The following is a 14,558-nucleotide window of genomic DNA, read 5'->3' on the forward strand; positions in this document are numbered from 1 at the left end:
GATGCATGTACAAGATAAAAAGATCAAATTAAAGCACATGATGAACGACTTTTTTCCTTCATTTAAAATCCTGAAAATACAAGCAGACCACCTGCAGTACAACTGATCTGCCGTGTTCATGGAACACAGTCGACGGGTAGTCATATTTGATAACTCGCAGCATTTTTTTGCAGGCTTTGCGATCAGCCAAGCGGAACGGAGCCGCACTGGTCGAGTGGAACGGCTCCGAAAAACCCCTCTCAGAGATGGCACCTCAGCTCCGGTTAAAACAAGAACAACAAACGCTCAATTTGTGCTGGTCTGAGCGCTCTCAAACGACACGTGGGGAAAAATGATGAGAGCTTGTGAAATATGTTGCTGTGAGATACTGCAGCGATGTGTTGAGGTCAATGGTATCTGCGTGGTCCAGCCCTGGATGTAGAGGCTAAAAAAATTCAGTCTTGCGGATTAGTTCAATCCTAGAGCCTCTGTGTAAACTCTGGAGGGGAAGGAAGCGGTCATTAATCATCTCCGTCGTTTGCATGTCTTCTGTCTCTCGGTTGCTTGTCCTTCATCGTTTGGCTGATAGTTCAGGTCACGCTGCTCCTCTAGGCCCCTTGAAGTTTTTTCTCTAGTCTGTCCAGCTTGGCCAGGTTTTCCTTCAGCAGTTTGGAGCCGGGTGAGAGGAGAAGAGCTCTTTGGTAGTACATTCGTGCTGCTGCATAGTCTCCCTATTTATTAAAATATAAAAAAAAAGCGCACATTAGTTCGGGTTACAATAACCTAATCAAGAAGAATTTATACATGCATTGTGACAACTTTGATCATACTTTATAATAATGATTCCATTAAGTTAACATAAATTCTAAAGTTAACTTCACATTCTAAAGTATTTATTATTGATAGTTCCAACATTTACTAATACATTAGTAAAATCAAAAGTTGGATATTTTAATATTATTTAATGGACCTGAGCTAAATTAATAAATATTTATTGTAATTTAGAATAATTTTTAATTTTTTAAAAATGGTTTTAACAAAATGTGATTAAATTAAAATATTAGCATTATTTTTATGCTTTAAATTATAAATGTATCAAATAATTATTATGATTTATACATTTAAATATGTTCTAAATTTACGCTTAATTGAAATTAAAATATATAATTCCTTAAAAAAACAAGTCAAATTAGTTTATGTAGTCTTAAGAAAATGCATACTATTTTAAAATATATTTTTATATAAAATGAGATAGTAGTGATTCAATTTATTTATTTATTTCAATTGTTTTATTAATTTTTACAATTTCTGTTTTTGTTTTACATATTTTTATATGACCATTAATTATTTATTTAATTATTTTACTTAATACTATTTACTTTTAATTATTTTCATTATATATATATATATATATTATATATATATTTAAAATACAGTATATAATTTCTTTAATATTTAACTTGTATTACTATATATTTATATATATAATAAATTTAAAATATATAATTTCTTTAATATTTATATTATTATTAATATTATTTCTTTAATATTAATATATTAATGTGAATACATTATGTCTTCCTTCAGATTACAGAAATAGGAATTTATTTTACAAGAATATCACAAAAATAATGTCACAATTATTTATGGTATTATATAAATAAAGAAAGAAAGAATTTAATCTTTAATTTAATTTAAACTTCAATTTATTACTAGGTACAATAAAATGTAATTATTATTATTATTAACATTATCTTTTATTCATATTAATATTACATAATTACATTTATGTGAGCATATTGTTATATTTATATGACATATAATTCTTCCTTCACATTACAGAAATATGAATTTATTTTACAAGCTATCACAAAAATAATGTCACAATTATTTATGGTCTTTTATTGATATATATATTAATATATATATATATTTAAGTTTTTATTTATTTTACAAGCAACTGATAAATATTACCTTTAAAATAATGTAACCAAAGGTTTCAATTTCCTAATGCAAACTATTTATTAATGCAAAATATATTTTTCCTTTTGATTTTGTGCTGAAATATCATATCAGTTTTCATCAGACCTCAAAGCTCAGCCATCATACCTTGATATGCTGAATGCCGCCCATATTCATCCAGGCTTGTGATTGGTCAGGTTTGAGCTCCACAGCAAGCTTGTAGCTCTGGAAACATTAGACCAAGACATGACATTTTAAATACTGTATTTACATGACATTTAGCTAAATGATGATTTCAACAGCTTTGAACCACCAGTGGGATTCAACCTTTTCTAACAGTTTTGGCCCGTGTAAGAAACACGATCCATTCAAGATTTTAAAAAGCACTGGAGGCACATTTAACAGTCTGGCTCTACCGCAGATGTGGTGTTGAAATACCGCAAAAGCCTTTTTGTTCAGGGCTTTATAACCGAGCTTTTAACTGGATAGCTGAATTATGTAAACCTGAAACCAGCCTGTTCTCGTCTCTCCTTTTGTGGTCTAAATAAAAGTAGAACTACAGGCCAAATATTAGCGGGAGACCTGGAATGAGTCCAGGATCGAAGAATGCAACCAAAACAATCCTTGTGTTAACCAGAAATCCTGCCAGAGAAACACAGCCCTTTTAAGGCAGCCAGGATGTTCAGAAACACAGAGGTTAAAGACAAAGATTCCAATGCGAGACCAAGTCTGGACTGTTTATATTTGGAGATGAAAGGAGGCGGGTGATGTTCCTGTGACAGTATCAGGGCACTGGCAAGGAACAGTGTGAAGGTGAGAAAAGCAGCAAGCAGCAGAATGACCCAACATTTAGTCTCATGTAACAGACCATCAGCAAAACTTATCTATATTGCAGGTTATGACAGACTTAAATAGGAAGAGGCATGATTGACAAGTCAAACAGTTTAAAGGTTTAAAGCAGAATAATAATCAATAAGCAATATGTCTAAGAATTTGCCACTTGCATTTTGTTTTTTATCTTAGATATTTATATCTAAGATAAAAAACAAAATGCAAGTGGCAAATTCTTAGACATTCTTAGTATTTGCAGTCTTTTCTGATCACACAAACATATGTGAATACATATACATTTTAATTTGTAAATGGAAAATATGCACATCATACAACAAATAATCTAAACGTGAAGATGTTATTGTCTGTATGATTTACATTTCTGCATATATTTAAAATAAGTTGTCATTACTGTAAAAAAAACTAGTAATGAAAAAAATTAGTAATATGTAAAGTAATGTGAAGGAAGAAAATATTGAACAATTATTTAAATAAATAATACAATAATAAAAAATAAGAAAAATGATAAAAATCTCATTATTTTAATGTAATGAAAATGCAATCCAAAAATTCTGAATTAATTCTTTTTTTCTAGTTTTTTTTTTTTTTTTTTTTTTTTTTTTTTAAATTGGCATATTGGCATAATTTTTATGCTTTAAAGAGGATATAGAAATCGGGAAAAAAAAATCTCATTATTATTTTAATGTAATGAAAATGCAATCCAAAAATTCTGAATGAATTAATTTTTACCGTATTATTGGCATATTGGCATTATTTTTATGCTTTAAAAAATTATAATAAGAAAATTGTATATATGTATGAAAAAAAAAGAAAATTGCATAATTTTAATGCAGTACAATATATACATCTATCTATCTATCTATCTATCTATCTATCTATCTATCTATCTATCTATCTATCTCTCTCTATATATATATATAAATATATATATAATATATAATTTTACTAAAATGAGTAATTATTGTATGCAATGCAATAATACAGTTTTAGAATTGTGCTTTATATATTAATTTTGATATATTACATAGCAAATTTGAAATATTTTATATTTTAATTTTATTAAAATAAAAATAAAATTTATTTATTATATTATAATGTATTATTCATATTGAGATATTTAAATCATTATTTTCATCCTTCACATTATATTTATAGGATTTCTTTTATGTTCTTTTTTTTTTTTTATAAGCTATACAAGCTATTGAGAATATATTGTCCAAAAAATATTTATGGTCCTAAATTAAAGCTTTTCTGTCTTTTTGAAAAATATTATGCTTTTAATAGAAGGTAAAAAGTAAATCAATTGTTTCGAAAAAAAAAAAAATAAGCCTCAAATCTTATGCTGCCCAGAGGACTGATAGAAACCTGTGCATCTTTACTCTTGGATTTTGTATAAATCCAGGCAAATCAAATTAGAGCTTTCCATTTGGATAAAGCTCTTGCGATTTTTGTGTGCGATGTGCATCAATCGGTCGGTGAACTGTCTACAGGCGAGCAAAGCCATAGTAAACAAGAATGTGAAGAAAGGGAATATTTAAAGAGCTCTTCCCTCACACTGACAGCAGCAGGTGAAGTTACAGTACCTGGAAGGCTCGATCAAGCTCGTTCATCTCTCTGAGCTGGTTGCCCATTGAGAAGTGCAGCTCTGCCCTCACCGCAGGGTCTGACGGCTCCTGCTGCAGTGCTGTCTTCAATGCATCCAGCGCCTTAAACACACACACACACACACACACTCATTAAGCTCAAAACTAGTGCTGAACATTCTTGAGTTTCTTCGTCTCTCAGGAGGCGCAGAGAATTCTCTTTGAGGAAGAGAACCGCTAAACTAAAGTAATAAAGTAATGAGTAAAGGCATGAGTAATAAAAAGAAATTATATGCAATTTATTCTACTATAAGACGCCTCACTGAGATTCAATAAAATGTTCTTTGAACTGCCAAATGCAGTGGTGAAATTGGACCCTGGCAAAATTAACATCCGGGATGAATTGATTCACAGCATTAAATGAACTGAAAAAACCTTATGTTTGTGTGTTTTCCGTTTTAGTATGAGGGTAATAAAAGAGCGCGCCTCACCTCAGTGTGGTTGCCTTGTTTGCTGTAGATGGCAGACAACAAGCGGTAACATTCAATGCAGTTGCCGGTCTTTGAAATGATGCCCAGGGTCATTTTCTCTGCCTCCGCAGAGCGACCTGCCATGGCTAAGACCTGCGCCTGTGGAGACAACGAGATGGGAAGAGACAAAACGAGTTAAAAAAAGGAAAGAGGGAATGAAAGACTGACCCGAGAGGTCCCGGCCTCTGTTTCTTAAGGCGGTGATGTGAATCACAGTGAAGGGTCTGCGGAGACTCAATTAAGCTGACGTTATACGGCTTTGAAACACTGCAAGCAAACCATTTTCAAAGACCACTGCCAATGCTGACAATGAAAGAGATAGCTCAAACAAAAATGAAAAATTGCTGGTAATTTACTCACTCTCAGTCCATCCAAGATTTTTTTTTTCTTCAGTGAAATAGTAAGGACAATTTGTAGCTGGAACTGTTGTCTTTGGTAATTTATAAAACCCAAAAATCAGTTTGGGCGATGTCTACCAAATTAAAACATCGGGGCGGGGGGCGTGAATCCGTATTCGGAAAGGCACGGAAAATAAATAACAGGTTCTATGAAGCCACTAAAAGCGGTACCCTGTTACATTACAGTACATAAAATTTCACTTACCACATAAACAGAGTAAGGAGAGATGACTGATGTGTGTGTGACTGATGTGTATGTGTGATCGCAAATCTCGAAAGTGAAAGTAAAAAGTGAGCGCACATTCAAAAGCGATTTCAATGCCCCGCATATTAATAGTGGCTCCCTGGTGCCCACAATGTATATACAGTATAATTACCCAATGACATAATTGTGAGAGAAAGTATTGACATATTTTTTGCTTCCACCTGTATTTTTCGGGGATGGAGGTAAGGGAAATTACAATGCCCAACCCTACTGATAATAAATTATGGTCTTATGAAGCGAAATGATTGGTTTGTGCAAGAAACTAAACATTATTTTTTACAACATTATAAACTGTAATCTATAGCCTCAGGTGACTTGGAAATCTGAATCTTTTCCACAAATAGTTCAGTAGTTTGCTGACATAGTCAAGCAATGATGTAATACGCAATTATATTATTAAAGCACCAAATAATAAGTTTTACATATCTAAAGCATACAAAGTAAATAAACTAGACTTCATTAGTTTACCTTTTCACATAGACAGTAGCTGCATTTTCATTACACTTCAAATTGCGCAAATTGAAATTGCGAATTGAAAATACGCCTAATGGAGGCACATCAATTTCGCAAAAACTCCAATATATCTCATAAAAGTTTTTATGCTTGCATGAGATGTTTTTTCAGGCAATTCGAAAAAGGAATATTTCGCAAAACTGCAATGAAAATGTCTTTTTCGCATTTACAGTTCACCTTGTGTACAAGTCACATGATCATTCTTTAATGTAGTATAACCTTAAAAAAAAAACCTAACAACTGGCCGCTTACACAAGCATTGACTACACAATGCTTGAATAAGGGTCTTTCTTTCTCATTAAAGCTTGGATAACCCCTTATTTACACTGTACAAGTCTGCAGCGCTGATCGCTGCCACTCTAGTCATTGCTTGTGTTTATATCGTTTCAGTTTCTTTTGTAAAGATAGATGCCTGCGTCTCCTATGATTAAAACCGATGGCTAGTGTGGTGGCTTTGAGATACGTAAACCTACCAAATCTACCAACATCCATCGCAACGACTTAATGCCCGAGGAAAAAATATCATTTTAGTCACATAACATCGGTTAATGGAAACGCAGTCATTTCGCAACAGTTTTTTATCAACATTTATAAAACACCGCAAAAGTTTTGCGCAAATCTGTAATGGAAACAGTAAGAAACCATAAAAACATGAAAACAGTCAGAACTGTTTCATTAGCTCAGTGACTTTTGGAGGAACTGGAGCGCTGAATGAGCTGGAAAACCAGGATCATACGATCATAGACAGCAACGCAACTACTACGTTCAAGGCCTAGAAAGGTAGTAAGGTCATCGTTAAAATAGTCCATGTGACATCAGTGTCTCAACCATAATTTTGAAGCTACGAAAATACTTTTTGTGCGCAAAGAAAACAAAAATAACGTCTTTATTCAACAATTTCTCCTCTTTAAAATATGTTTGAACCACTGATGTCACATGGACTATTTTAATGATGTCCTTATTACCTTTCTGGGCCTTGATAGTTGCGTTGCTGTCTATGCAAGGTCAGAAAGCTCTTGGATTTCATAAAAAATATCTTAATTTGTGTTTAGATGATGAACGAAGGTCTTTGGGTTTGGAACGACATGAAGGTATTTAATGACAGAACTTTCATTTTTGGGTGAACTATCCCTTTAATTTTGTGCCTGAAAATGGGCAGCCACTGACTCACCAAGGGTCATGATTTCAGCTAAAAATCTTCTTTACTGTTCTACTCAAGAAAAAAAGTCATCTACATCTTGGATGGCCTGAGGGTGAGTTTTGGGTAAACTATGCTTTTAAAACACTATCAAACCTAAACATAACTGGGTGGATTGCAAAAAAAAGATTGAGATAGGAAACGGTGTGACATTTTTTAGGCTAAAATGTGACTGATCTCACCAGAGCGAGCCAGATATCAGTGCTGTCGGGCTGAAGTGTAGCCGCCTCTCTGTAAACCTCCAGTGCCTCTTCGTATCTACCCGTGTTGTAATATAAAGCCCCCAGAGGAGTCAGGATATCCACTTTACGAACCACTTGCAGGGCCCTGTGAGACACACACAAACACACCCACCTGTGATTTAGTTTACAGTTGTGCAAGCCAGATACACCGTTTAGACTATACGGTTTCATTTGATCTCATCTTACCTTTTGTACCATAGCTCCGCCTCTTTATTGTCATTGGACGAGCGAAGAAGACGACCCAGGTTCACCATGGCAACATAGTGAGATGGCTTGAGACGCACTGCTTCCTGGTAATGAAAGGCTGCACGATCCCCATGACCTAAAATGGAGACAGGTAATATGGAGGATGTGTATAATACGTGTTTGATATAAGCATGTAACAAAACACATGTAGGGCCCTATGATTTCTGAGTTAATCTAGTTTAAAGAGTTCTAGAAATTTCTTACCTGTATCCACTAGGAACACACCGTAGTTGTTATGGAGGTCAGAACTGTCGGGGCAGTTCTCAATTCCCTTGGTATAAATTTCATTTGCTTCTTTTGAATGTCCCTACACAAAAAAGAGGACTTTATTAGGTAATGCAAAAAAAAAAAAATAAATAACAGGCCAAAAAAGATCACTTTGTATGTGTATTATTTTCTAAAACAAAAACAAATGACAGAGAGCAAGACCTGGTCAGCATATAGGGAGGCCAGGCTGGAGTACGCATCAGCGAAATGAGGGCCGAAACGAATCGATTCCTTCAACATCCTCTCTGCCTCTTCCTCCTTCCCCTGAGACCTGCAAAACAATATCACCATCATCCTCTTCCTCATATACACGGACACGGTGGCTGTGTCCGAAACCAAATTCAGCAGCACAAAAAACATGAAATTACTTCTGTGAACCACAACATCAAACACTATTTTTATCCTTTCCACCATTCAGATGTGCCTGGGTGCCTTCCAGTCTTGGCATACGGCACACATAAGCTGCATTCTCAGATTTCGAACGCAGGCAAAATTGGAATAGCATTTGTGTATTTACTTCAGAAGGTTACCACTTTGTGTATATTACGGAAGTTTGTTTTCACCACTGAATAAAAAAAGGTAATGGCGATATTTTAATCTCAAAATTCTGACTTTCCCCCCCTTACACTTGTGTCATATAAACTCGCAATTGTGCCTTTTTTCTAAGAACTGTGAAACAATAACTTGCAATTGTGCACTGTAACCTCAAAATTGCATGATATCAAGTCGCAACTGCAAGTTGCAAGTCAGAATTGTGAGATTGGACTTTATAACGTGCAAACAAGTCAGAACTCAGAGAAAGAAAGTCAGAATTACGAGATATAAACTTACCACTGCAAAAAACAAAAATACCAATTTGTGTCTTTACTTCAGAATGTAACCATTACTTCAGAAGGTTACCAATCTGAGTTTTTACTTCAGAATGTTACCAATTTGTGCATTTACTTCTGAAGGTTACCAAATTGCGTCTTTATATCAGAATGTTACCAATTTGCGTCTTTATATCAGAATCTTACCAATTTGCATCTTTACTTCAGAATGTTACCATCACTTCAGAATGTTACCAATTTGAGTTTTTACTTCAGAATGTTACCAATTTGCATCTTTAATTCAGAATGTTACTAATTTGTGTCTTTACTTCAGAATGTTTCTATTACTTCAGAATGTTATCAATTTGGATATTTACTTCAGAATGTTACCATTACTTCAGAAGGTTACCATTTTGAGTTTTTACTTCAGAATGTTACCAATTTGTGTCTTTACTTCAGAATGTTAGTATTACTTCAGAATGTTACCATTACTTCAGAAGGTTACCAATTTGAGTTTTTACTTCAGAATGTTACCAATTTGTGTCTTTACTTCAGAATGTTAGTATTACTTCAGAATGTTACCAATTTGGATATTTACTTCAGAATGTTAGTATTACTTCAGAATGTTACCAATTTGGATATTTACTTCAGAATGTTACCATTACTTCAGAATGTTACCAATTTGGATATTTACTTCAGAATGTTACCATTACTTCAGAAGGTTACCAATTTGAGTTTTACTCCAGAATGTTACTATTACTTCAGAATGTTACCATTACTTCAGAATGTTACCAATTTGTGTCTTTACTTCAGAATGTTACTATTACTTCAGAATGTTACCAATTTGCATCTTTACTTCAGAATGTTACCAATTTGAGTTTTTACTTCAGAATGTTACCAATTTGAGTCTTTACTTCTGAAGGTTACCAATTCGCGCATTTACTTCAAAATGTTACCAATTTGTGTCTTTATTTCAGAATGTTACCATTACTTTAGAAGGTTACCAATTTGCGCATTTACTTCAGAAGGTTGCCCAGGTTGAAGAGAGCTCTGTTGTGTTGAGGGTTAATATCCAGCGCTCTCCTGTAATAAACTTCAGCCTCCTCAGCCTGGTGAGTCAGGGTGCCCAGATTATTCAGAGCACTGGCATGTCGAGGGTACAGTCTATACAAAAACACAGAGGCAATTTAGGGATTTACATACATAATGAAAGCACTGATTCTTAACCAAAAGTATGAAGGAAATTGAGGTATTTAGGTGTACTTTGGCAACTGGAAATGCTTCCTTCAGCAGACAAAACCATTCAGTGTCAAATTGTTCTCATGCCCACATGCACACACTTACCTGAGGGCTGTTTTATAATGGTAAATGGCTTCTTGGTTTCGTCCTCTGTCTTTCAGGAAGTTGGCATAGTTGTAATGAACTTTAGCATTGTGAGGTAAAGTCTGAATGCCAGACCTGACGGAGGTGAAAGAAAATACTTCAGGACCCAGAAGGCATCCAGGATTCACTTTTTTAAAGGATGGAAATCCAAAGAATGCAAAATTTCATGCTAAATGAAATGTTACTTTAATGAAAAAAAATGTTAACTGAAAGAAAATCAGCTACTGTGTTGCAAAACCCAGCCTTCATCTTAAACTGCTATATTCTTGATCTTCCAACAGGAAGTGAATACGAACATTCACACACCCACACACCTGAACAGGGCTTCTCTGGAGAGCCAGATCTCATTCTGTTGGACGGTCTTCCAGGAGAAGAGGAGGAGGACAACCAGCATGGACACAGTTAGTGCGGCCGCTCCCCACCGGCTGACAACTGAATACAGTCTGTTCAGCCCGTGCACCACCAGAACACAGTAACCCATACTGGACAGACACACAAAGAGACTGTTGTTATGGAAAAATCCTTTGTAATGTGAGCAACACTGCATAGATGGACGAATTAAAGCAATTTTGGATCAGTCCTTTGTGTATATTCTACAGGTAATGTACTGTAGATAACACTGTGGGTGGAAAATGGCACATTTTAAACTGTGATGCTAATGCATTTCAGCATCTAATGTTCTCTCATGTATTTAATGTTATTTTAGACAGCTAAATAACCATTTCCTAGGTGGAGTCACCTAACTCTCAACTCTCAAAAATGGCAATGGTATATCCTTTAAAACGATTATGTCTATGGAAGACTTGAATTTTATTTATTTGTTTATTTATTTATTTGCAACACTAAATATTGCTAATTATTATAACTCTGGTATCATCCACCAGGTAAGCATTTAAAATTGCAAGCACAAAATCAGAACTATATTTGTCGACCTGAGTGCATATTTGAATGTAATTATGAGAAAGACAAAACGCCCTTCAATCCTTTAGTCACAGGAATAGGGGCCGATCCGATTCCACACCTCACACTGTTTATTCTCAGACATTGGTGTCACTGTTGACGCAGTTAAAAAACGGTTTGGGTCAAACACAATTACATGAATCTCCCACACGGAGAATATTACTTACTAGTGCTGAAAAAGTCTGTCAATGGAAAAAGTGAGTTATATCAAATAGCATATTCCCTGGGAATATCTGTTTCATGTTTTTGTTATAACTCATTCAGTGCTGAAGTGTTTCTGGGGCTTAATTTGCATTCAATATCCTTCAAATCTCATTTTCTTTTCTTTGTCTCTCAGCTTTGCTTCCCAGAAAGTGACACCTCCCTTTCGCCATCAACACCCACTCCTCAAAAACAGAACATATGAGGACTCCTGCAGCTTCACACACACTTTCACTGCTTCCCACAAACGCACACACACTTCTAGAAACATGTGGTACATTCACAGTTCAAATGAATTTGTCTCGTAATTCTGTTTTGAAGACACATCAATTGAACAAGAGTTTTACTGAAGAAAATATGAGTGCGCTTGGCCATGCAAAACTTGCATCCATAATGCTAAGGCGTTGCTTTTTGGTTGCTAAAATATGCAGCATTGCAATGCTCTATGATATTTTGGTCTCTAGATATGGTTTAGATTCTTCCTTCTATATAAGTATATAGGATTTTTTTGCATAGTCTCAAAGTCAACATAAGATGAAAATTCAGGATGAATGCACATTGTGATGTTTTTATCAGCTGTTTGGACTCTCAATCTGACAGCACCCATTCACTACAAAGGATCCATTGGTGAGCAAGTGACATGCTAAATTTCTCTGCACATTCTGATAAAGAAACAAACTCACCTATATTTTGGACAGTTGAGGGTAAGTATATTTTCAGCGAATATTCATAAAAAACAGTTGAATTTGAGGTAAATTATGACATTTTACTAAGACGAGCAATAGTAACAGTGATGTTTCACTTATATTTTTGCTTCACAGACACAACTAAAATGAATCAGAGCCTGAGAGCCAACTCACATTCCTCTCATAGCTTTGCACTGATGTGTGTGTGGCTGCATGTGTATATAAATGGTTTGGCCTCTGAGCCGCAGTGCTGCTCTCACGTGTCTGATTACTATTGCTGTTAGCACTAACAAAGACAGCGCTACTAATATTTACCCAGCACGCATTGAGAAGTACCGCCTAAACGCCAAGATAAGTGCCCATCTGATCCTAACACAGGCCATTAAATTCACTGAGCACAAACTGCTCATTACTCATAACTAAGTGTACTCAGGGATGTAATGCTGTGTGTACTTGCATTTATGTATGTGTATGTGGCTGTTTGTCGGGTCACCGCTACACTCCGAGCTAATAAGATAATTTTTGAACAACCTCTTTTAAATACCTTGCCTCATTGTTCAAATTTCTGTTTAATCTCTACAGTTCACATAAATACAAACACACACACATACACACATTTATAACAGATCAGTGGTGCATTATGGGAAGCAGGGCTCAAGACAGATTATGTACTGTTATCAGTGGTGTGTGATCCCCACAGCGGGATGAAGGAGAATGAGGGAGAGAAAAACGGAAGATGAATTTGTAATGCTTTAGCAAAAAAAGTCATCTGAAGAGCAAGGAATGTTTTTAAAGGACATTTTCTTCAGCCGTCGCAATATATTTTTACAGGCACATCCACACTCTACACACGCACACAAACCTGGGCATGTAGAGAACTCTTTCCGCCACCACAAATCCCACACGGAAGAACAGATTACTGGCTGGGATGAAGGGAAAGACCAGGAACAGGACGCCCACCAACACCTCCTTGCCTTTCATCTTCTACACAAAGAGAGAGAGATGGAGAAAAAGTGAGACTGATAGAGAGAAAAAGCAGAGGCTGTTTGCTGTTAGAGAAACCAAAAGTTTTCTACATTTCCTGCAGAAAATGTCAGTGGGGCTTGCCTATGCAAAATCTGCAACCACTGTTATTTTGTTGCTAGGGCATTGTTATGATATTCGAAGTGTTTATACAAAAAACACCAGCAAATTAAGAAAACAGCTTACATCAGTTTGACAACACATGCTGCAAATACTCAGAATGCAGCCAATACAGAAACATCCTGCAAATAGCACAGGCCACAATGGAAATGTTTCAAGGGGACCCCAACAAGTTGTGAAAGCAAGTTAGCCAGCTTACATAATGTTTCACAGAGAGTTGTGTATTTCATTAGATTATTTAGGCTAATAAAATCCAAAAGCCTAAGGAATCATCGACCAGGATGTTAAAATAAACAAAAACTTAACTTTCAGGTCATTGACAACACCACTTACCAGTAAACACTGAACAATAAGCATATCCCAGGCAGATTTGTCACTTGTTGGGGGGTCCCTTTGAAACACTCGCATTGTTTTTTTGAGTATTTGCAGCACGTTTCTGGGTTTAGTTTTTCTGATAACTTGCAGTGTGTTTCTGCTTTTAGTTTTTGTGAGTATTTGCTTGCATTGTGAGTATTTGTAGTGTTTCTGTATTTGGTTGCGTTGTGGGTATTTGTACCATGTTTCTGTATTTTCTTGAGTTGTAAGTACTTGAAGTGTTTTTTTTTATTTGGTTGTGTTGTGAGTATTTTTAGCATGCTTCTGTATTTGATTGAGTTGTGAGTATTTGTAGTGTGTTTCTGTATTCGGTTGCGTTGTGAGTATTTGCAGCAAGTTTCTGTACTTCGTTGAGTTGTGAGTATTTGCAGCATGTTTCTATATTTGGCTGCGTTGTGAGTATTTGCAGAGTGTTCCTGTATTTGACTGCACTGTGAGTATTTGCAGCACGTTTCTCTATTTAATTGTGTTGTGAGTATTTTTAGCATGCCTCTGTATTCAGTTGCATTGTGAGTATTTGTAGTATGTTTCTGTATTTGTTTGAGTTGTGAGTATTTGCAGAGTGTTCCTGTATTTGGTTGATTTGCGAGTATTTGCAGCATGTTTCTGTATTTGGTTGAGTTATGAGTATTTGCAGCATGTTTCTATATTTGGATGCATTGTGAGTATTTGCGGTATGTTCCTGTATTTGGTTGAGTTGTGAGTATTTGTAGCACGTTTCTCTATTTAATTGTGTTGTGAGTATTTTTAGCATTCTTCTGTATTCGGTTGCATTGTGAGTATTTGAAGTATGTTCCTGTATTTGGTTGAGCTGTGAGTATTTGTAGCGTGTTTCTGTATTCGGTTGCATTGTCAGTATTTGTAGTATGTTTCTGTATTTGGCTGAGTTGTGAGTATTTGCAGCATGTTTCTATATTTGGTTGCACTGTGAGTATTTGCAGCACGTTTCTCTATTTAATTGTGCTG

General features: G+C 35.3%; 1 protein-coding gene across 1 annotated transcript in view; it reads right to left on the minus strand.

Moving 5' to 3' along the window:
- Positions 1-315: 315 nt before the first annotated feature.
- The window catches only part of tmtc1 (transmembrane O-mannosyltransferase targeting cadherins 1), a 51,414-nt gene continuing 37,171 nt past the window's right edge, over positions 316-14,558 (minus strand). The window contains exons 9-20 of the mRNA XM_051107551.1: positions 12,937-13,058; positions 10,542-10,709; positions 10,189-10,302; positions 9,865-10,008; positions 8,198-8,306; positions 7,973-8,075; positions 7,709-7,844; positions 7,463-7,607; positions 4,868-5,005; positions 4,377-4,499; positions 2,089-2,166; positions 316-710 (exon numbers count right to left, since the gene is read on the minus strand). Coding sequence (XP_050963508.1) covers positions 588-710; positions 2,089-2,166; positions 4,377-4,499; positions 4,868-5,005; positions 7,463-7,607; positions 7,709-7,844; positions 7,973-8,075; positions 8,198-8,306; positions 9,865-10,008; positions 10,189-10,302; positions 10,542-10,709; positions 12,937-13,058 — 1,503 coding nt within the window. The 3' untranslated portion in view covers positions 316-587. The remainder of the gene's footprint in view (positions 711-2,088; positions 2,167-4,376; positions 4,500-4,867; positions 5,006-7,462; positions 7,608-7,708; positions 7,845-7,972; positions 8,076-8,197; positions 8,307-9,864; positions 10,009-10,188; positions 10,303-10,541; positions 10,710-12,936; positions 13,059-14,558) is intronic.

The sequence above is a fragment of the Labeo rohita genome, chromosome 4 (assembly GCF_022985175.1).
Source record: "Labeo rohita strain BAU-BD-2019 chromosome 4, IGBB_LRoh.1.0, whole genome shotgun sequence".
Lineage (NCBI taxonomy): Eukaryota > Metazoa > Chordata > Actinopteri > Cypriniformes > Cyprinidae > Labeo > Labeo rohita.